This window comes from Phascolarctos cinereus, unplaced genomic scaffold, assembly GCF_003287225.1.
Source record: "Phascolarctos cinereus isolate Bilbo 61053 unplaced genomic scaffold, phaCin_HiC Scaffold_726;HRSCAF=1367, whole genome shotgun sequence".
Classification (NCBI taxonomy): domain Eukaryota; kingdom Metazoa; phylum Chordata; class Mammalia; order Diprotodontia; family Phascolarctidae; genus Phascolarctos; species Phascolarctos cinereus.
Window position 1 is genome coordinate 64,203,334 of NW_027556098.1, and position 23,483 is coordinate 64,226,816.

The window sequence follows — 23,483 nt, forward strand, 5'->3', positions numbered from 1 at the left end:
CTATCATGTTGTCATAATGTCTTTCTTGTCCATTAATAATCAATAAACAGTATGAGACAGCAATCTAATAGAATCCATTTAATTGAGTAGAAGCATTGAAAATTTTATTTCTAATTTATTTTTTAAAAAATCCATTAGATTAGACTGAAAGCCTTGGAAATTTGGTTAAAATACTTTCAGCAAAGTAAACGTCTTAAAGTGGTCTCTAAAGCAAGTGTCTTGTCCCTAGTTTCATATTTTACTTGTTTCCAGAAACAAAAAATAATCAGAATTATAGTAGATTACTAAGAACTCTACATTTTATCATAAGTGGTGATTTCTGTATTTTGAAGATAATTACTTGTATTACCCATAGCCCTAGGAAGTCTATGGATCTTGTGTTCACACAGAATGGGTTCAATACTGGAAGCCTGAACCAAAGGAAGTAATTTTCTTTCTTTAATTTACTGCCCCTCTTTACCCTCCCCCCACCTCTTTGCTGGAGGGGACATATCCAAAATAAAGCTTAGATGTAGCTCATGTGTAGATTTACCTAAAAGTGAGCAATAGAACCCCAACATCTGCTCAGGCACTCAACATACTAACAACACATCAGGCATGGCAGCATCTTTATTTCACCTGCATAGAAAATTATTAAGATGTAAAAGACTCTGAGAAGCCCATGATCAGATAAGAGGTTCACAAACTTATTTGGCCTACCACCCCCTTTTCAAAAACAAAAATACTCAGTGTCCCCCTGGAAATCTACTTTATTTAGCATTTTCTTTTTAAATTTGTGTCATTTAAAAATATGAATTTTTTAAATGATGCACCTTAAATTTAATAATTTATTGTAAATATGTGGGTTTTTTCCTGCATGGAATTTTGATAATGCAATATTGCATCATGCAACCATATAGTATTGTATTATAAACAAGTCATGACAGGCACATATTCCTGGTGATGCATGCTGGACTTCCCAACAATGTGCAATAGGCTCACATGCAAACACTTGCTTGTTAAGACCTGTCAGTGGACTTGACCATTGATGGGTTATAACTTGGATTTTGTGTGTTTGTTTGGAACATAATGTAATCACTATGACTTTAACTCTGTTTCACAACAGATGAAACATTGTAAATGTTTTTCCAAAATTTTCTTATCTTCTTTTCTTTCCTTATACTTATACCACCTCTTTATTTTTATTCAATGCCACCCCCCTCCAATTGCACTTGAGGCTACTACTACCCCGCTGTATTGTTCTAGCACCCACGAGGGGACTGTATGACCCGCTTTGGGAGCCTATGCTAGAGAAGCACAAACAGTATTCAAAGAGCCCACTAGACTTCCACCATAAATGAGTATACTACTTTGAGGGGGCTGCTGACCCTTTCCAGTGGGCCTGCATTGCCTGAGGAACTCTCAACAATAGTGGTATTGGAAAGTTTGGGATTTCTTCACAGAATCACAGAATTTCACAGTTGAAGGGGGCTGCAGTGTCTATCTAGTCCTCTCCATGCATGAAAATCATCCTACTAGGGACATACCCGAGAAGTGGTGACCCAGTCTCTGCTCAATGACCTCCAGAGAGGAGGAACTCATCACCTCTTTAAAGGTATCACATTCCACCTTTTGACAGCACTAATTGTCTGATGACATCTGGGCTACATTTTCTCATTGCAGATTCTGCTCTTGCTTCTGCCTTTTCAGGATAAAAAGAAAAAGTTAAATCCCTTCTCCATGTGCCAATCCTTCATATACTTGAAGATAGCAACTCTACTCCCTGAATCGTCTCTTCTGAGAACGAAGCATGCCTTGATTCCTTCAACCAGTCTTCATATGATGTTGATTCAAGACCCTTTACCACCCTGACTGCTGTCCTCTGGCCATTCTCCAGTTTATCAATGTCCTTCTTAAACTGTGGCATCCAGAACAGAATATAGTACTGCAGATCAAGTCTGAAGAGAACAGAGTACAGTGGTGTCATCACCTCTCTATTCCTAGAAGTTACCCTTTTCTTAACACAGCTCAAAATTCTATGAGCTGCTTTGGTGGCCACATCACCCTACTGATTTAGACTGAGTTTGCATTCCATTTAAACCCTTCTAGATCTTTCTTCAGGGTGACTGGTGTCTAACCATGCCTCCTTGATCTTATATTTGTTAAGTTAATTTTTTTTGGTGGCTAAATGCAAATCATTACATTTTTCCCTATTGAATTTAATTTCATTAGATTCAGCCTTAGATGTCAGCCTGTTGAGATCTTTGTGAATGCTGACTCTATCATCCAGTGCATTAGCTGTCTCTTTTACCTGTGTATCATCTGAGGACTGTAGTGGGTTTTGGTCAGGCCCTGATGCCAACAGCACTAAGACCTGAATACTATACAAAGTTCTAGAATGAAGAAATACCCCAAAGGCTTTAACTAAGTGGGAGAAGGAAAACAAAGCTAAAGGGGAGGGAGGGAAGAATGGTCCAAAAAAATCAGGTTATAAACTAGATGAACCAGCCCTGACAGGTCTGGTTCATTCCAGATTTGATTTAGAATGAACATCCTCAGAATTCTGTTGTTGTTTAATCAGTTCAGTCATGTCTAGGGTTTTCTTGGCAGAGATACTGCAGTGGTTTGCCATTTTCTTCTCCAGCTCATTCTACAGATGAGGAAACTGAAGCAAACAGGGTTAAGTGACTTGCAGCTAGTAAGTGTCTGAGGTCATATCTGAACTCAGTTCTTCCTGACTTCAGGCTCAGTGATCTATCCACTGTGCCACATAGCTGCATTTATCCTCAGAATACAGCAATGCTAATCATACCTTTACTCAAATGCATCAAAAGATACAAGAATCAAAGGTAATACAAAATCAGAACCCAATAACAGTAAGTAGACAGTCCATTCCTTCCTTTCACTGTCCCCTCTTCTTTTTCCTCTTCCTCCCTTTTCTTCTCCCCTTCCTCTCACAGAGAAGTATATTTTATGTCCCGATAGCATCAGCGAGCAGAAGAAGGTCAGAGACTGGCTGGTTCAGAGTAGCAAAGACACCTTCTCCCTGTGATTACTTTTTATCCCCCCCAAAGTGAGGTGCTCCATCAGTCCAAGGGTTGTTTAGGCATTGTCAAAACAGGATCTATATGCCTTGGGGCTGTATGTCTCTGGACATCTGGACATTCATTTTCCCTTAGTACAGTGGGTTTTGTCCAGACCCTGCTGCAAACACCAATGATACCTGATTGCTGCATATAGATGTGGAATGAGGAAATATTCCCAAGGCAACTGACAGAGTAAGGCTTTAACTAGATGGGAGCAGGAAAACAAAGCTGAAGGGGGGAAAGTCTAGGAAAACAGGATTACAGACTAGGGGAAGGGGACAGCCTAGAGAAATCTAGCTCAAAGTTATGTAGACCTTTTCTTGACAACTTCCCAAGCTACTCCTAGAGCTGACTTGAGATCCAGATTTTGTGTGGAGGAGAGTGTCTTTGATCCTGTGACCTGATGAGACCCTCACCTTGTGCAGGCTGCTGCTGTTGAGAGCTAGGATGAGCCTCTTTGTGAGTATATGTGGGGAAAAAGAGAGAGAGAGAGAGAGAGAGAGAGAGAGAGAGAGAGAGAGAGAGAGACAGAGAGACAGAGAGAGACAGAGAGAGACAGAGACAGAGACAGAAAGACAGACAGAGAAGAGAAAGAGATAGAGACAAAGACAGAGACAGAGACAGAAAGACAGAGAGATAGAGAAAGGAAGGAAAGAAAGAAGGACAGATGGAAAAGGGAAAAAGAGGGAGACAGAGAGTAACAGAGAGACAAAGACAGACAGACAGATACATACACACACATATAGAGACAGAGACACGTAGAGACAGACACAGGCCATCCACTCAGTTCTGAATCCATCTAATCGTATTATCGTCTAATTGTATTATCTTCTAATTTACCTCTCTGCATTTTCAGCATGTGTGATAGGAGATACTTTATCAAATGCTTTACTAAAGTCTATATCAACTATACAGCATTCCTCTGATTGTTAGTTATCTTGACTCTATAAATAAATAGATAAATTAATTAATGAATAGGTAGATAAATCAGTGAATAAGGTTAATTGACATGACCTGTTCTTGAGGAAGCCATGTTTATTCTTTGCAATCACTACTTCCCTTTCTACATGTTCACTAATATTCTCTTTAATGATCCATTCTAGAATTTTCCGAGGAATTAAAGTCAAGTTTATTTGATGATAGTTTACAGACTCCATTTTCTTCCCATTTATGAAAATTGGGACATTTTCACTTCTCCAATATTTTGCTACCTCTCCTGGTTTCCATGATCTTTCAAATAATACTGATAGTAGCTCAACCATAGCATCTGTCATTTCTTTAAGGAGCTGAGGAAGTAGTTCATCTGGGCAAGGTGGCTAGAACTAATCAAGGGCAACTAAGTACTTTCCAATTGATCTTGAGTATCAGCTTGGTGTTAGTCATTTTATGTCATTTCTAGTGCAAAGGCCATTCTGCTTGACACAGAAAACAAGGAAAATAAGAGCAGAGCAATTCTGTCTTCTCTCTGTTTGCAGTTATTGTCATCCCATCCACCCCTTACAAAGGTCCTCTACTTTCTTTCATCTTCCTTTTTCTCTTGATAGATCTAAAACCCAAACAAACCAAACATACTAACTACCCTTTTGGTTGTTTTCAGCTTGCCACCTAAGCCTTAGATCACTCTGAGATTCAGCACCTCTGACACTGTTTTCATGGGACTATTGCATACATCTTCAGTTACCTGTCCTCGTTGCCCTTTTCTGCATTTTTCTTTAAAGACTTAAGTTAATTAGTGAGTTCCCTGCACAACTACATCAGTCACTTCAGACAAATCAAATTTTCTTACTAATTTCATACTTTTTTTCTCTTCCCCCATGGTTTTAGTATTTATTTCTTCATTCTTTGGTTGACAATTTTCTTTCTCCAAGAAGCATGCTGCTGAAGAAATCTCACTTTAGAAGGCCAAATCCTGAATTCTCCAACATGGAAGCAAATTGACATGAGCTGGTGTTACTGCCCAGGAAATTGCCCTTCTCTGGCTAAGAGGCTAGATTCCAGTATCTCCCTGCCTAGGGAATTCAATTCAAAGGCCCCTCTTCTTTACAGAGGAGATTGACTCAGTAACCCTGCCCTTGAACTCTATGGCCACATGCAAGTTCATTGTCCAGAACTTCCAAATCTAAGTCCTCACTATCTGTCATATGCTCCCGGAGGAGGGAGGAAGAAGAAACCTTTTCCCCCTGGCCTCAAAGGAAGGTCATTTTTGTGCACTATGCTGCGGAAGCTTAATGAAGAGGGAGCAAAAGCAAATCAGCTGGTTTTTGGAGGAAGGGTGGCTCCTCTGATAGCATCTTTGCCCTAACCACTCAGTTGTCAACCACCTTGGAGGCATATCACTGGAACCAATGCGAAGGGTTTCCTTCGGCCTCTCCATGAGGATTATGTCCACTTTCATTGGAGGTGCCCTTTAGGCAAAGGACCACGCCCCTTAACATCAACAAATTGGTATAACTTGCCCAACTAGGGGCTTACTTGATCACCTGTCCTTACAGCAGTCACTGAAATCACCCCAAATGAGGAATTTAGGATTGATTTGGTTACTCTGCCATTAAGTTCAACAACACCCTTAGTGAGGAAGTGCATTCTGAGCCACATATGCCAATTACAGCAAGGCCCTGAGACACTTTCCTTTATCACAGTGAGCCTCCATAATTTATGGAGCTGAAGAGTTCACAGGAAACACCAAAAATTTAACTTTGCAGCCAGAGTCCTTGTGTGCTTGTGGTTGTCTGGACCTATTCCAATGATTGTGGTAACTGATATTTGTACATTGGAGTCAGGCTGTGCTTTTGTTTACTGGAAATCATCCCTTGTTTATTCCAGTTAAACAAGACTTTATTAAGCACCTGCTGAATGCTCTATGGCCACAACGAGCTTGTATGTGCCATAGAGTTCAAGGGCAGGATTACTGAATCACAGCCTCCTCTGTCAAGGAGAGGGGATTTTTAATTGAATTTTCTAGAATAATCACCTATCAAGCACCTGCTGGATACACAATGGGGATACAGAGACAAAAACTGAAGCAGCCCCAGACCTCCATACTAGGGGAAGATGTATATCGATCAGAAAATCCAAAACATAGTGTGTCTCTGGTTATGTGGCTTCAGTAGATAATAACAGAAACAGAAAAATCAGTTAAGTCTACAGGCATTTATTAATTGCCTACTACGTGCCCTTGCTAAGCGCTGGAAGCTGGAAAGGTTTTAATCATAAGATTACATCCACTTTGAAAGAGATGTTGCTCTGCGGTCCATTGTCTTGCAGTATAAGAATGCATTGGGATGAATACAAGGACAAAAGAAAGAAAGAGACAAGGACCCAGACAAGTGGTGCGCAGTGCGCATGTGTGTCGGCAGCCTCCTCCGATCCCGCATCGCCGCGCAGGACTCCTCCGGGCCGGGAGGGGACGCTCGGCCCAGCCCCATCCCGGGCGGCTCTCCCTCCCAATCCTCTGCACCCCGGGCCCTTCTTTGCCCTGCTCCTTCCCCTCCCCCGTTCCGCCGCTTTCCGTTTGTGGCCTGCCCCGCCCCCGTTGCCCCTGGCGGCTCTTTGTTGACTTCCGGGAGCCGGGGAGCGCGCTTCCCCGCCGATGCCCGGAGCCGCGCCATGGGTGCCGTGGGGGCCGCCAGCGAGGAGGACGGGGCGCAGCCTTAGACCGTGCAGAGCCGCCCCCGACATGGGGGAGCCCGAGGAGCTGGTGCCGGGTGAGCATCGCCGGGGGCCCGGGCCGCGCCCCCCGCTCCGCCTCCCCTCCTCTCCCCCTCTCTCCGTTCCGCCCCGCGGAGGGCCCGGAGGTGACGGTTTGCGGGGATGGACGCGGGCAGGAGGGTCTGGTGTCCAGGATGGGATAAAGGCCCCGAGGCTGGAGACGTGGCTGAGGCCTAAGGGGGCGAAGAGAATAAGCGCTAAGCCACCTCCACCCCCAGGAAAGTATGAGGTCCTTCTGGGGAGCCCTCGCCCCTTTGGGGAGCCCCCCAGGCTCACCCACAGGAAACATGAAATCCTTTTTGATCAGCCCAGAGAGGGTTAGGTGACGACCAGAGTCACACAGCTGGTTAGTTGCCCCAGGGTCGGATCTTTACTCGCCTCCCAGTGGTCCTTAAAGGATGGGGCCTTCGTGGTATAGTCTGGGGAAATAAGTAGGCGATTGGGGTTCTGAGTTGGAGTCAGGCTGGGCCTTTGTTGGTAAGCATCAGTTCTGCAAGCATCTATTCGGCACCTGCTGGAAGCAAAGTGGGGATACAGAGGCAGAATATTGAAACAGCCGCAGACCTCCAGGAGCTTGAAGTCTGTACTGGGGAAGACAGAGTGTACACCCAAGGCTAAATCCAAAACACAGATGAAAGAAATACCACCCAGTTATGGGAATTGGGGAGCAAGAATAGCTGGGGGAATCATTTATTTAAGATATTCCTCATTAGGTCCTTATCAAAAGCCTTACCAATTGTTTTTGGTGACTGTTATAAGTTGTGTGTTTTGTATGTCTTTGTGTGTATTTATGCACGTGTGTGTGTGTGTGTGTGTGTGTGTGTGTGTGTGTGTAAGCAGTAATGGGATTGGATGGGTTTTTCTTTTCCTTCTCTATACCCTCACTTTTGCGACAAATATTGGTAGTTTGTTAATTAGATAATATCAGATGAAATAGTAGGGATTAGGGGGTAATGGTAGTGAAGAGAAGCCTATGGAAATGGGTGAACCTGATCTGACAAGAGCCAAGCCTAGCAAGAACTTGGGGTCTCCTACTACAGAAGTTGTGTTTCTCCGGGAAGGGATCTTGGAGATCTATTCCAGTTTCCTTAGTTTACAGATAGTACTCTGAAGTCCAAAAGGGTAAGTGATGTGATCAGGGTCATAAAGCCTTAGTCACTTTCTTCTACCTCACTCTGCCTGCTGAGATTTTGGAAGAGTAGTTGGGTTAGTAGGTTATTAAAATAGGAGTCTATAACTCTGGATGTCTTTCTTTAATCCTCCCTGAATTTTTTGAGCAACTATCGACCCCTCCTGTATCTTCAGCTTCCATCTGTGATTCTCACTGATCTCAAAACAGTGGTAAATAAAACAATTTTTTGGCAAGGAAATTATTGAAAAATAGAGTATTATTTTCTAGTCACAGTAGAGACATGGAGCAGCTAGGTGGCCAGATTGCCGGTCCTGGAGTTGGGAAGACTCATCTTCCTGAGTTCAAATCTGGCCTCCAACACTTACTAGTTATGTGACCATAGAAGTCACTTAACCCTGTTTATCTCAGTTTCTCATCAGTAAATGAGCTGGAGAAGGAAATGACAAATCACTCCAACATCTTTGCCAAGAAAACCCCAAATGGGGTCTTGAGGAATCATACATGACTGAAACAACTAAACAACAACAGAAAGGAATAAAAATTGAAACTGGAAGTCTGTGTTTGAAATTACTTTATGTTATTGAAAATTGCTTAACTCTATGCAATAGCTTGTATTCTGTCCTCTGTCTTCAGATTGGTCTTTGCTCATTATCTTTGAAATGGACAAATCTTTGACTTCCCTAATCTCCTTTCCCTCCTCCTATTTTTATTATCTCCTGTATATATGTGTTTCCTCTCCTCAGCCTTGCTTATGATTGGAGGGTTCCAGTCTTTTTATTCTGTTTAATTTTTGGCTTAAACAGTAATTCAATTTTATATGTACTTAACACAAATTAACTGCAGGTTTAAAAATAGGGTAATATAAGTTCAAATAGTGAAGAGGATTAGGGGAAAAAACATATAACTACCTATTTTATCATTTAAGCCAACAAGCATTTATTAAGTGCTTACTTACTTTGCATTAATTAAATACTTATAAAGAAAGGTAAAACAAAGCTCTGCCCTTAAGAAGCTTACATTCTAATTGGGGTTGGGGAGGCAACAGGTGAAAAACTAAGTCAGTACAGTGCAGAATAGTTGGAAGATAGTCTCAGAGGGAAAGGCAGTAGGAATTGGGGGGACTGGGAGAGTCCTCTTGAAACATAAGGTAGGATTTGAACTGTCAGCCAATAATCATTTATTAAGTGCTTTTTATGTGCCAGACATTGTGCTAAGTACTGAGGATACAAAGAAGGGCAAAAGACAGTCCCTGTTTTCAAGGAACTCAGTATAATGGGGAAGACAACAGGAAAACAACTGTGTACAGATAAGATATACACAGGATAAATTGGAGATCATCAATAAAGGGAAGGTTCTAACAAGGATGTCAGAAAAGGCTTCTCACAGAAGATAAGATTTTAGCTTGGATTTGAAGAAATCCATAGAATCCAGGAGGAGAGATGTGGAAGGATGGAGCGTCTTGCACAAGGAACAGCAAAGAGGCCAAAGTCATGTGGTTGAAGAGTACATGGTGGGAAGGTATAATAAGATTGGAAAAGTGTGAGGAGGCCAGGTTGTGGTGAGCTCTGCATGTGAAACAGAATATTATATCTTATCATAGAGGTAATAGGGAGCTACTGGAATTTATTTACTGGTAGGTGACATGGTCAGAACTGTAACTTAGAAAAATAACTTTGACAGCTGAGTGGAGCATGGACTGGAAGTAGGTAGGTACTTGTGGCAGGTAGACCAGCCAGCAGGCTGTTGTAATAGTTCCAGACATGAAGAGATGAAGACCTGCATGAGTTGGGATGCAAGTGTCAGAGGAGAAAGGGAGGCATGAACAAATGTTATAAAATTATAAAATTAAAATCTACAGGCATTGGCAATAGATTGGCCATGGTAAGTGAGAGACAGTAACGAGTCAAGGATGACATCTGGGCTGAGAATCTTGGTGATGGGGAAGATAGTGTTATCCTTGACAGTAATAAGGAAGTCCAGAAGGGAGTTTTTTTGGTGAAAGATGAGTCCATTTTTGGACATGTTGAGTTTAATGTCAAAGGGACATCCAGTTTGAGATGTCTAATAGACTGTTTGATACAAGTCTGGAGGTTAGGAGAGAGGTTAGGGCAGGATAAGTAGATCTCTGAATCATCAGCATGGGGGTAATTGAATCTGAGGGAGCTATTGAGATAACCAAATGAAATACTATAGAGGGAGAAGGGAAGAGGAACCAGAACAGAGCCCTGGAAGACAGGCACCCATCTGGCATGACAATAGCTGAAGATCCAGCAAAGGAGACAGAAAAGAATCAAGTGGGCAAGAACCAGGAGAGAGATTAGTGTGACAAAAACCTAGGGAAATAAGAACATCAACTAGAAGAGGGTGTCAACCGAGGTCAAGAAGGATTTGGTAAAAAATATTAGATTTAGCAATTAAGAGATCATTAGTAACTTTAGAGAGAATAGTTTCACTTGAGCGATAAAGTTAGAAGCCAGACTGTAAGAGGGTGAGAGGAAAAGGAGTAGAGGAGTTGGTTATAGTTAGACTTCTGAAAGAGTTTAGCTACAAAATGAGATCTTTGTCAGACTGTCAGATTGACAGAACAAGTAAGCATTTTTTGTGAGGGAGACATGGACTTTTTTAGTCATGATGAAAGCAGCCAGTAGGCAGGGAAATAAGATAATTGGGAAGATGAAGATGATAGAAGGGGCAGTCTGCTGAAGAAGATGGGATGGAATGGAGTCGCTTGCGTATGTGGAAGAGTTCGCCTTAGCAAGGAGTAGGGCTTCTTATGAGACAGGGGTAAAGGAGGAGGTAGACACAGAAAGCATCTAGAGGATTGAGATGAGGAGGAGAAAAAAGGGAGTTTTTGGCAAATGACTTTTTTTCCCCCCATAAAATCTGAGGCAAGGTTTTTGGTGGTGGGAGTAGGGTAGGGAGAGAGAGGTATGGTAAGTTTGAGAAGGAATGTCAAAAGTTTGGAAGAGCTGCTGTGGTGAGTGGATAATAAAGAATTGCTTTTCTGTAGTGAGGTCCCATTTAAGGTTATATGACAAAAATTTGTAGTGGACCCAGTCAGAACAGTTTGGTGGTTTTCTACAGCTTTGTTCAGTAGCATGTGTATGGGAGTGAGATCCAAGGCTTAGGATTGTCAGGGAGAGACTGTTGATATGTTAAGGGGCAGGGGACTCAAAAGAAGAGGAAAATATAGAGTTGAACTGGTTCGCCAGAGTAGCCTAGCTAGTGCAAGGATGATAGCTTGGGAAAGGACTGAGAGGTTAAGGCATTGAAAAAACAAAACCAAACCGATTTTGGAGTTGCCAGGCTTAGGGAGAGATCAAATGACACTAGGTTTGATAGATAAGGGAATTTCAGAGTTCATGAATATTGAAATAAGACTTCTGTGGGTGATGACAAGATCAAGAGTATGACCATCTTTGCGTGTGGGTAAGGTGGAGTGGAGGAGTAGGCCATGGGAAATGCCATTAAGGTGAGGAATTGTAAAGTTGTGGTGTTTGAGGGAGCATCTGTATATATGTTGAAGCCTTCCGGTATAAGGTAAAGAGTTGAGAAGGAGAGAAAGAGAGACTCACTGAATGTGTTGAGGAAAGGAGAGTGTTCTAAAGGTTAGTAGACAACAACTACCAGAATTTTCATTGGGTATTGGATATGGATAGAGTAAACCTCACAGGATGGGAGGTTGCTGAGTGATGATAGTGGGGAAAGAAACTGAAAGTGGTAATGGAGAGCAAGGAGTATTCCAACTCCTCCATCTCAGTGAGTGGGGAGGTGGGGGTAAGGGAAAGTGCAGTCAGTGCTGGGAAGGGTGAACAAGAAGACTTATCAGGAGGGATATTCACTGTTCTTGGTGAGATGGAAGAAGTGGTAAAGGAAAAGATTGAAGATGAAAGCAAGTTTGTTACCTATGGGACATTCCAGAGAGTACAGTAGAAGGTATAAGTAACTTTAGAGTGGAACGTTGGAGGGAAAGATTGTTATAGGAGGCACTGAATGTTAACAGTCAGGTCAGTGGTTACATTTATCAAGGAATCGTAGATGATCTTAATGTTTGCACAAGAGACTCCTTGTTGAAGTGAGGACCTTTATGACTGTTTTGTTCAACTGAGTCAAATGCTTTCTTATTAGTTGTGTGAAGAAAGGTGTTGTACAATGTGCTGCTGAATCTTTTGTGAAAGCTTGACTGTTTTCTTCTCAAATTTTGATCAATGATGCTTTCAGAATGTGTGAGTCATTCTCATAAAGATTTTATAAAGAAGAGAAAGGCCTGTTGGTCAGTAGTTATTGATGTTCTCTAGAACTCATCTTTTTTGGGGGATATTAATATCATCCGTATTTTCCTCCATTTTCTTGTTATCCTTCCTCTCATTAGTGTCCTGTAAAGGAATCCTTAGTGTATACTTGGTTTAGTCCAGTTGTTGTTGTTGTTGTTTTCCCCCGATTTTACTGCCTTTAGAGCTTTCTTCTTAGTATAGTGTTAGATACTAAATTGTTAAAGTCCAAAATTATGGTGCTTCCATCACTGATGATGAAAAATAGATCATTATAGAAATGTTGACAAACTTGTTCCATTTTACTTCTATTTTGTATCCTACTACCAGCATCATCCATGTATGCTTTTCGTTGATATGGCTTATTTGATTCTCATATCAAAGCTTTGTCTAGACCTGTTTTTCCTTCCACTCCTTAGGATGATGTCTGGTGCAGGGTCCAAATAGAAATAGGATTCCCTGTAGATGGTGAGTTCTTTGACATACTCCATACATGGATGATAATGTGCTGTTTTCATGAAACCTAGGATATCATAGGGCTTCTGGTGAGTTGGCTTAGTAGCCAAAAGTGATTGGTTTAACAATCTATGCAGAAAAAACTAAGTGGATGAATAAGGCCTGTTGTCCAAATTGCAACATGTAGTTGATGGCCAGTCCTTTGAGTTAGTACATGAGTACATGTATTTGGTATAGGTGTTACAGATGGACAGTGAGTTGAACCCAGAAATGAATATGAAGGAAAGAATGGGGGGATTACATTTAGGAAATTATGTAATACTTTTATCTATTTCAAGCTGATCCTTGGTGCAAAAGTATATCTTTTCAACACCTGCATTCTCCCTGCAATTCTGTGTAGCTGAAGATCTCAGAACACAACAATTTCTGAGGAATAAAATTTTAGGTGACCCAGATAATAGAGAGATTCACAGTGGGTTCAAGTGGGATATAGTATGTTTCCAGTGTTGAGACCATGGTCAGGAAATACAGTAAGGGCTATCACTGAAGAAATAAATGTACAGTCAATAAAGGAGGTAAGCCAAGAGGAAAGCATGTAGCAGTTCTACTGTGCAAGTGCTCCACTTCCAACCACAAAATGTAAACAAACAAAAAACCACAGGAAAACTTCTAGCATTGTTAGAAGGCCGGTATGAGAACGCTGATAAAAACTGTGTAGAATCAAGAAAGCATGGATGTGATCTATATTGTGGAGGGAATACTCACTGATCCATTAAAGCATTGAAAAGCTGGAGTGTTTTAAAGGAAGCAAGTTATGTCTAGTATTGACATTTTCTTATAGCCCTTTTGTTCATGTTATGCAAAACACCAAGGTTTTGTGGAACGTAGTTTGGGAAATGCTGGAATAGAAAACAGGCTACTGTTGCCTTTTGCAGGCGTTTGTTGTTCTACTTTTTTTCCTGAAATGTGCAATCACAATGCTATCACTGCAAGGCTAGAATTATCCCTGCTGGCTAAAGCCATTAGAGTCCTTTGCTTTTCATGTTCTTTACTTTCCCAGGTTCTCCATGTTAGAGAGGACATATGTGAAATGTTACCTTGTCTGATATTGGTACCAGCTTTGGAAATTCTGTCATCTGTACTAATTAGAGTGTAGGCTTCCTCTGTCAAAGGGCTCCTGTTCCGTGACCAAATCCCCGGGATTGAGGCTTCACTGGTACCATAGGAAAACTGTTTGTTGAAAAATATGAGGCAATGTATATAGCTATTAAACATCTTTTATATTCAGAGTACTATGTGGTTGCTGGGGGTGGAGGTTGGTGAGAGATATAAAGATTATGAGACATAGCCCCGTTTCCTGAGTTCTACAGTCTAGTTGGAGGGATGGGAACGTATAAGTAACAAAATATTTTAAAAGTTTGAAACAGTAATAGAAAGGATGTCTTAGGGTAACATGTCTCCCAAATGAATGACACAGATTATCATTGAAGCTCAGTGAAGAGGGATATCATTTCAGGCCAGAGAATTCAGGAGATGAGATGGGATGTGATCATGGTGAGGTCTTGTGTTAGTGAGCATAAATTATAGCTCACCAGAGACCCTTATTCTGTTAATAGGAAAACCAAACAAACGAAGTGATCCATTAGTGGAGATAAGTTCCAGAGCAGAGGTTCCTAGTCTTTTTTTGTATGTCATGGAATCGTTTGACAATGTAGTAAAACCTATGGACCCTTTCTCAGATGATGTTTTCAAAGACATAAAATAAAATACATAGGATTATAAATGCAACCAATTATATTGAAATAATTGATAAAGTAGTTATCTCTGTATATTTATATGTTTATACACACATATATAACAACTGCATACACATACACACACATATATGTATGTGTGTGTGTGTGTGTGTGTGTATATATATATATATATATATATATATATATATGTAAAGCTAAGTATCCCTTTCTGTTCACAAATTCCCTATTTATGATAGATGGGGAAAAACCCACAATTGGTGCCTGAAAAACGATGTACTAACAAAAAATTGGTTTCTATAGATTAATGGGTCCTTTGAAGTAGTATATTTCTTACATCCTCCTTAATTCAATAATAATGCAATCCTAGACTTTGTTGAGAGTTGTAGTTCTGAGGACTGTGGAGGTCGTGCTATTAAATGTTGACCTGGTTAGATCATACTTAGAGTATTGTGTTGAGTGCTTGACACCACATTTTAGGAACAGTTTTGATAAGATGAAGAAAGTAACCTGAAGAGGGCAACCAAGATGGTGAAGGACTGTCTTACCCTATGAGGATCATTTGAAGGCATGAGCGATGCTTATCCAGCAGAAGAGAAAACTTGGTGTGAAGTCAAACATTTGGAAGTTGTCACATAAAAGATGGGATAGGTTTGTTCTGTTTGGCTTCATATGATAGAATTAAGAGTAAGGAGTGAAAGTTTCCAGGAGATAAACTTAAGCTGGTTTTCAGGAAGAACTTCCTTAACCATTTCAGCCATCTATAACTGGCTTCATGGGATAGTGTGATTTGTTGTGCTTGGAAGTCTTCAAGAAAGCTGGATTAAACACTTAGTACAGAAGGGCTTCCTTTATGGGGCCACTTGAGAATAAATGGCCTCTAAGATCCCTTCCAACTCTGAAAGTCCCTGATTCTGTCAATATTAATAGATTTGTTAAAGAAAATAAATTTAACTCATTATTAGAAGAATGAAGACATAAATAATATCAGAGCAGAAGCTAGGTGAGATAAAACTTGTGTATAAGTGTATTATTGAAGTGTTTTTTGTTTGATTTATTTTGATGGGCAATGTAGTAGAAATTCTAAAATAGAAAATATTTATATTTAAAGATTCAGGTGCGGTTTTCACTTTTGGAAAAAGCAAGTTTGCAGAAAATATTCCCAGCAAGTTCTGGTTAAAAAATGACATACCTGCATATCTATCATGTGGAGATGAACATACTGCTCTTATAACAGGTCAGTAAAACCCTATATAGTGAAAATAAAATTTGGGAAACTTATTTTCTTGTAATTATACAGTTATAACCTGCTTTTAGCAATGTGATATATAAAAACCTAGAAAGAATAAGAGTGATTATTCAGTTGACCAAAGGACTCACCAAAGATTTACTTTAATTGTAAGTTCCATTACTAAATTTACAGTACAATTAATCTTACATACAATTTTCTAAGAGTAGATTGATTGGATTAGTAAGATCATCTCTATAACATAAAAAAATGTTATCATATAGGAGTAGAAATTCTGTTGTGCCCAACATAATTTAAACATAAGTAGGTATACAAAGTAGCTTATTAAAGGTAAGATAACAGTGCTGTTTTTCCAAGAATGGCTTACCTAAAGCTATGTGGTCTTGTCTAACATTTTATGTTTAGGATGATCAATTTTGTTAATTTTCTCTTTTTTTTTTCAGGAAATAATAAACTTTACATGTTTGGCAGCAACAACTGGGGCCAGTTAGGATTAGGATCAAAGACAACAATCAACAAGCCAACTTGTGTCAAAGGTTTGTTTGCTTTTTTATTCTTTGCCCATTTAACAAGTAGCTTACTAATAAACCATTAAAGTACTGTTAAAGTTTTTTTGTCCTATAAAATTTTTATGAAATTGGTTTAAGATTAACTTGAAAAACCTTTTTTTCCCTTTGTCAGAACCTATGATTTTATCAGTGTGGGGAACACCTGGTGAGGAAACCATTGAGCACCTTACAGCCTAGGAAAGTTGCTTGAGGCACTGAGGGGTTAAATAACTTGATCAGAGTCATGTGACTGAAATGGTTCTGAGGCCAAAATTAAGCCCATTTTTTTCCTCTCTGTCCACTATGCCATACTGCCTATCATGATTTTAATGTTAATTAATATTTAGAATTTTAATGTATGTGACATTCAAGAAGTTATTATGTCCTAGTGCCTCAAATTCAAATTGACCTTGATGAGGCAGCTAGGTGGCATGGTGGATGATGCTGGGACTGGAATCAGGAAGACCTGAGTTCAAATCCTGCATCAGACATTTACTAGCTATGTGACCCTGGGCAAGTCACTCTGTCTTGCCTCAGTTGGGGCTAATAATAACACCTACCTCCAGGATTGTGGTTAAGATTAAATGAGATATTTGTAAAGATATTAAAGATATTAGAGATATTAGCACAGTGGCTGGCATGTAATAGATGCTGTCATTATTATTTATTGTCATCATCATCCTGATGATCACAAGAGTTATATAGGGTTTTTTCCTAAATCAAGATCTTGAGCTCTTTCTTGCTAGAGATTTGACATCAGATTCTATGTAATTTCTAGTTATACATAGTGTACTTTCCTATATTATAAATTGTTCTCACATGCTAAAACCTTTAGTTATCTATCAGTCAATCAACAAGCATTTATTAAGCACTTGCTGTGTGTCAGGCACTGTAATATATGGTCATATATATCAAACTAAGAGATAGTTTAAAAGATTAACGGTGATAGAGCTAGAAACAGTTTTTTTTTAATAGTGGAAGTTCTAATTTCAAATCGTAATCTTAATGTGAATTGGTTTTTATGTCAATCCAAATTGAATTTTATGTATTAGTCAAAAAAGTAAATTCTTTAAAATATATAGGCAACAAAGACATTTTCTTTGTTATCGTATCTCTTATAGTGTGATAGGGAAGAAAATAGGCCAACATGAATTCAAGTAATGAACTCACATGAACTAAGTAAAAGAATTACAACAATCTAATGACTAGATAAAGGGAAACTATTAATTGAGAAAAGTAGATGATGCGTGGAAGATAGTCAAGGAAAAAACCAAACTTCTTTGAAGGATAAGGACTTCAGATTGAGATTGAAAGGAGAGTAAACTGATACACACACACACACACACACACACACACGTGTATATATATATGTATATATATGTATAAGTATATGTATACATACACACACACACACATACACACACACACAGGTAATGAGCCTTGGAAAAGGTCTTGGAGATGAAAGAGAGAAATATGAAGGACAATGGTATAGACTGACTTTTGGAAAAAAGGCTCCATATGTATAAACGTACATACATATACACATAACATTTATAGTTTTGGCTGTGTGTGTGTGTGTGTGTGTGTGTATTCTTGGCAATAATATGAAAAATAGGAGGATGATGGAAAGCTTTGAATGGATGAGAAAAAGAATGTTAGGGATCTGCTATGTACCAAGTACTGGGCTAAGTGCTAGAGAAACCAAGAGAAAAAGTTTAAACAGCCCTTGTTTTCAAAGAGCTTATTCTTGAATTTGAGGAAACCATGCCTAAAAGTAAAGTGAGCTACTGGGGCGAAGAGAAAGTCAGGAAGTTGGTTCTAAGGGTGCAGCAGTGGGGTCAATGTTAAGTTGATTAGGCAGTTGAAGACAGTTGTCAGAAGTTTGTAGGAGGTACTTCAAGTCATTGAGTAGTATAATGACATGATTAAAGGAAAGTTATTTTTTTCTGTAAGCAAAAATGAATTTTCATTTGTCAGAAACAACCTGAATATTTTTATCATTTTTTTAGCTTTAAAACCTGAAAAAGTAAAATTTGCTGCATGTGGAAGGAACCACACCTTGGTATACACAGGTACAGTATATGTATTATGCATAATTTCTTAGGAAAATCTGAGGGCTACATTATGTGTTTTTGTGGTTTTGTAAAGTTTATGGATTTTTCATACTTCCGTAAATAAGCATTATTTACTTCAGCTATAGTTTGAACATTTATTCAATATTGACTCCGTACAAGGCACTGCTTAAAAGTTTCTAAGTAAAAATGTTTGGTAGACTTAAATTGTCCTTTGGAAAAACTGGCAAAATGAATATTTAGTAGCAGAATACAAATGATTTCTAGGATTATTATTTATAAAATATCCATTTGAAGAAGTTCATTGGACTTGTTTTGTTAAGGGTTGCTGCCTTGCTGCATGCACTAGGGCCGGTTGCTGCTGTCACATGTCCTTCTTCCTTGCTCACGAGAACTTCCCAGGAGCTGATTATCAGGTGCAAGCTCAGCTGTCCCTGCCTCAGAAATCTGGGGTTGCCTCTGAAAGTGGAATACCTTATTCAGAAGAAAGGGGATGTGTTGAAAGGGGTGTGAGATAGCATTGTATATTAAAAAGACATATTCATATGAAGTGATGCAGGAACCATTAGAGGAAAGGATAGTGGAAAGCAATTGTGCGAAGATCAGTAGAAGCAAAATGGAAGCAACATTGTCATGAGAGGAGAGTACAGACCAACTGGGCAAAAGAGGAAGTAGGTGAGGAGTTGGGAAACAGAAGCATGATGCAGTAGTGATAAGGGACTTCACCTCTCCATCCATTTGCTGAAATTTTCTGCCAAAAACAAAACTGCTAATATTTTTTTACTTGATGTATGTTTATTTCATTCTTCAAAATGTGAAAGAACCAAGAAAGGGAAATTCTTCTCTAGATCTGATTTTCACCAGCAAAGAGGAACTGGTTGCTAGAGCACAAATGATGGGAACCTTGGGAGGAAGTAACTGTTCCATTTTAGAATTTGTGTAGAGAATGGGAGGAAATCTGGGAATAGTCTAGCATTCACTCTAGATTTTGATAAAGCAGCTTTAAAGGGGTTCAAAGGAGTCTATGGACTCCTACAGGGAAAGTTAACTGAGGAGGGATGGTAAGTAATCGAGAATGAATTCTGGAGACCCAAAGAAAAATAAATCCAGTGAAGAGACAAAGTATTCTATAGAGACCTGCATGAATGCATAGATAATTCACAATCAACTTAGAATGTTAAGACATGTACAGAAGATAGAAGCAGGAAAGGATATTGAAAAATAAATACAAAAGAAAGACGTAGTCTTGCAAAAAATATCAATAATACTAAAGCTCAAAATGATCTGTGGATGGCAAGAAAAGCTTAATTTGGGTATCAGCTTCCTAGTTACCGTTTTTGTCCTGTCCTTTCTAGTCCAAAGATCATTCTTCTTGGCCAAAAACAAACAAACAAACAAACAGAAAAACAAAAGATAAAAATAGCTTAGCAGGTCTGCCTTCTTTCGGTCCATAGTTGTCATTATCTCATCCATTTAAACAGTGCTCCTTTTCCCCATCTTCCTCATTTTTATTGTCACCACATCTTTTGCATGTGTCTCTCTTTTCTACTCAGACAACTGCCACCCTAGTTCCTGACATAATTACTTCTCATTTGGACTATTGCAGTGGGCTCCTATTAGGTCCCCTAATGCAAGCTCTTCTCCCCATATAATCCATCCTTCTCACAGCCAATCACAGTGTGATTTTATTAAAGCTCAGGTCTGATCAGATCACGCACACGCACACATGCAAAACACTGCCAATTATAACCTTTAAAAACAAATCTGAACTCCTTTGTTAACATTTTAGTCTTTTCGTAGCGTAGCTTCTTCCTATTTATTCAGTCTTCTTACACATTACTTCACCTCCCACACTCTGATCTATCCATAATGACCTGTTGCTCTTCTATATACATAACATTCCAATTCTGATCTTCAGGATTTTATAGAGAAGAAGAAGGTCATGCATAATCAATACCAGGTCATGACAGATGAGGCACATTTCCTTTTTTGACAGAGTTGCTAAAGTGGTAGATGTTGTTTACCTTGAATTTAGTAAAGCAGTTGTTAAAGCCTCATGTGTTCTTTTTTTAATAGTATTTTTTTCTCAATTACATGTCAAGACAATTTTTAGCATTCATTTTTACAATATTTTGAGTTCCAAATTTTTTGTCGTCCTCTTCCCTCCCTTCTTCTGAAAATGGTAGATAATTTGATATAGGTTATACATGTGCTATCATGTAAAATATATTTCCATATTAGTCACAGTTGTGAAAGAAGAAATATATCAAAAGAGAAGAAATGTGAAAAAGAATAAAGTAAGTGAAAAAAATATGTTTTGATCTGCAATCAGAGTCCGTCAGTTCTTTATCTGGATGTAAATAGCATTTTCCTTTGTGAGTCGTTTGTACTGTGTTGCTGAGAAAAGCTGAGTCATTCCTAGTTGACCATCACAGTGTTGCTGACAATGTTTTCCTAGTTGTGCGCGTTTCACTTTGCATAAGTTCGTACAAGTCTTTCCAGGTTTTTCTGAAATCTGCCTGTTCATCATTTCTTATGGAACGATAGTATTCCGTTACATTCATATACTACAGCTTATTCAGCATCCTCTCAATTTCCAATATTTTACCTTCACAAAAAGGGCTGCTATAAATATTTTTGCACATGTAGGTCCTTTCCCCTTTTTTGTAATCTCTGGGATATAGACCTAGTAGTGGTATTGTTGGATCAAAGGGTATGTTCAATTTGGTTGCCCGTTGGGCATAGTTCCAAATTGCTCTCCAGAATGGTTGGATCAGTTTACGACTTCACCAGCAGTGCATTAGTGTGCCAGTTTTCCCATATCCTCTCCAACAATTATCATTTTCTTTTTTTATCATATTAGCCAGTCTGATAGGTGAGGTGGTACCTCAGAATTGTTTTAATTTGCATTTCTCTAATCAGAAGTGACTTAAAGCACTTTTTCATATGCCTGTAGATAGCTTTGATCTCTTCGTATGAAAACTGCCTGTTTGTATCCTTTGACCATTTATCAATTGGAAAATGTTTTGTATTCTTATAAATTTGACTTAGTTGTCTATATATTTGAGAAATGGGGCCTTTATCAGAGACACAGTAAAGATTGTTTCCCAGCTTTCTGCTTTCCTTCTAATCTTGGTTGCATTGGTTTTGTTTGTACAAAAGCTTTTTATTTTAATATAATCAAAATTATCTGTTTTACATTTTGTAATGCTCTCTGTCTCTTGTTTGGTCATGAGTTTTTCCCTTCCCCATAGATCTGACAGGTAAACTATTCCTTGCTCTTTTAATTTGCTTGTGGTGTCACTCTTTCTGTCTAAATCATGCACCTATTTTGACCTTATCTTGGTATACGGTGTGAGATGGTATATGGTCTATACCTAGTTTGTGTCCTATTGTTTTCCAATTTTTCCAGCAGTTTTTGTCAGATAGTGAGTTCTTATCCCAAAGGCTGGGGTTTTGGGGTTTATAAGCACTAGGTTGCTATGGCCATTGACTGCTGTCTTGTGTACCTAATCTATTCCACTTATCCACCACTCAGTATTTCTTAGCCAGTACCAGATAGTTTTGAGGATTACTGCTTGATAATATAGTTTGAGCTCTAGTATTGTTAGGCCACCTTCCTTTGTACTTTTTTCCACTAATTCCCTTGATATTCTTGACCATGTCTTCTTCCAGATGAATTTTGTTGTTATTTTTTCTAGCTCTATCAAATAATTTTTTGGTAGTTTGATTAGTATGGCACTGAATAAGTAAATTAGGCAGAATTGTCATTTTTATTATATTGGCTTGGCCTACCCATGGGCAGTTGATATTTTTCCAATTATTTAGATGTGACTTTATTTGTGTGAAAAGTGTTTTGAAATTGTGTTCATATAGTTCCTGGGTTTGTCTTGGTAGGTAGACTCAGAAATATTTCATATTGTTTACAGTTATTTTGAATGGAATTTCTCTGTCTCTTGCTGCTGGGCTTTGTTGGTCATACAAAGAAATGCTGATATTTATATGGGTTTATCTTATATTCTGCTACTCTGCTAAAGTTGTTAATTATTTCAGGTAGTGTTTTAGTTGATTCTCTAGAGTTCTCTAAGTATATACCATATCATCTGCAAAGAATGATAATTTTGTTTCTTCATTGCCTAGTCTAATTCATTTGATTTCTTTTTCTTTTCTTATTGCGATAGCTAACATTTCTAGTACCTTTCTGAATAATAGTGGTGATAATGGGCATCTTTGCTTCACCCCTGATCTAACTGGGGAGGCTTCCATCTTATCCCCATTACCGATAATGCTTGCTGATGGTTTTAGATAGATGCTGCTTATCATTTTAGGGACATTCCCTTTATTCCTATGCTCTCTTGTGTTCTTCTTGTGGAAAAAAAAGGTGGATAGATGTGGGTTAGATGTGTAACTGAGTAGATTCTGAACCTGCTCAGTGTCATGAATAGTTCTGTATCAGGGTTATGACCCAGGGAGCTGTGCACGGCTCTATGCTGTTTAGCATTTTTTTTTTATTTTGGTGTAGCAGTAGGGGTTAAGTGACTTGCCCAGGGTCACACAGCTAGTAAGTGTCAAGTGTCTGAGGCCGCATTTGAACTCAGGTCCTCCTGACTCCAAGGCCAGAGCTCTTCCCACTGCTCCACCTAGTTGCCCCTTTTTAGCATTTTTATCAGTTACTTAGACAAAGATATAAATGATATACTTATGAACTTTGTAGATGACTCAAAGCTGAGATGGGATAGCTAAACACACTTTATGTCATCGTCTGGATTCAAAAAGTTTTGGACTGGCTGAATCATTAGACTCATTCTAATAAGATAAAATTTAGTAGATAATAAATATGAAATCTTAGAATTATGCTTTTGCACATTTTAAACTAGATGTCCAATAGTCATCTCAACCTCAACATATCCAAAACAAATTCTCTCCCTATCCCCACAACCCCCTTCCAAACTTCCCAGTTTCCACTGAAATAATCTTTATCCTGTTTGTCACTCAGGTCCGTAGATAATTGATTGCCAAGTCTTGTCATTTCTACCCCACAGCATCTCTCTTTTTTTTTTTAATATAAATTTATTTATTTTTAGTTTTCAATATTCACTTCCACAAGTTTTTGAGTTCCAAATTTCTCACCCCTGCCCCCACCCCAAGATGGCATACATTCTGAATACCCCTTCCCCTGGTCTGCCTTCTCTTCTGTCTCTCCCCCCCTCCCTTCTCTTATCCCCTTC

At 39.0% G+C, this 23,483-nt stretch overlaps 1 protein-coding gene across 3 annotated transcripts in view; it reads left to right on the forward strand.

Annotated features, from left to right (window-relative positions):
* Positions 1-6,303: 6,303 nt before the first annotated feature.
* RPGR (retinitis pigmentosa GTPase regulator) overlaps positions 6,304-23,483 on the forward strand; it is an 89,541-nt gene continuing 72,361 nt past the window's right edge. For 2 of the 3 annotated variants that reach the window (XM_020979626.2, XM_020979627.2), the window contains exons 1-4: positions 6,304-6,769; positions 15,498-15,623; positions 16,079-16,171; positions 18,193-18,255. In XM_020979626.2, the coding sequence (XP_020835285.1) occupies positions 6,655-6,769; positions 15,498-15,623; positions 16,079-16,171; positions 18,193-18,255 (397 nt within the window). In that variant the 5' untranslated portion in view covers positions 6,304-6,654. The remainder of the gene's footprint in view (positions 6,770-15,497; positions 15,624-16,078; positions 16,172-18,192; positions 18,256-23,483) is intronic. The other variant, XM_020979628.2, reaches the window with a different exon arrangement.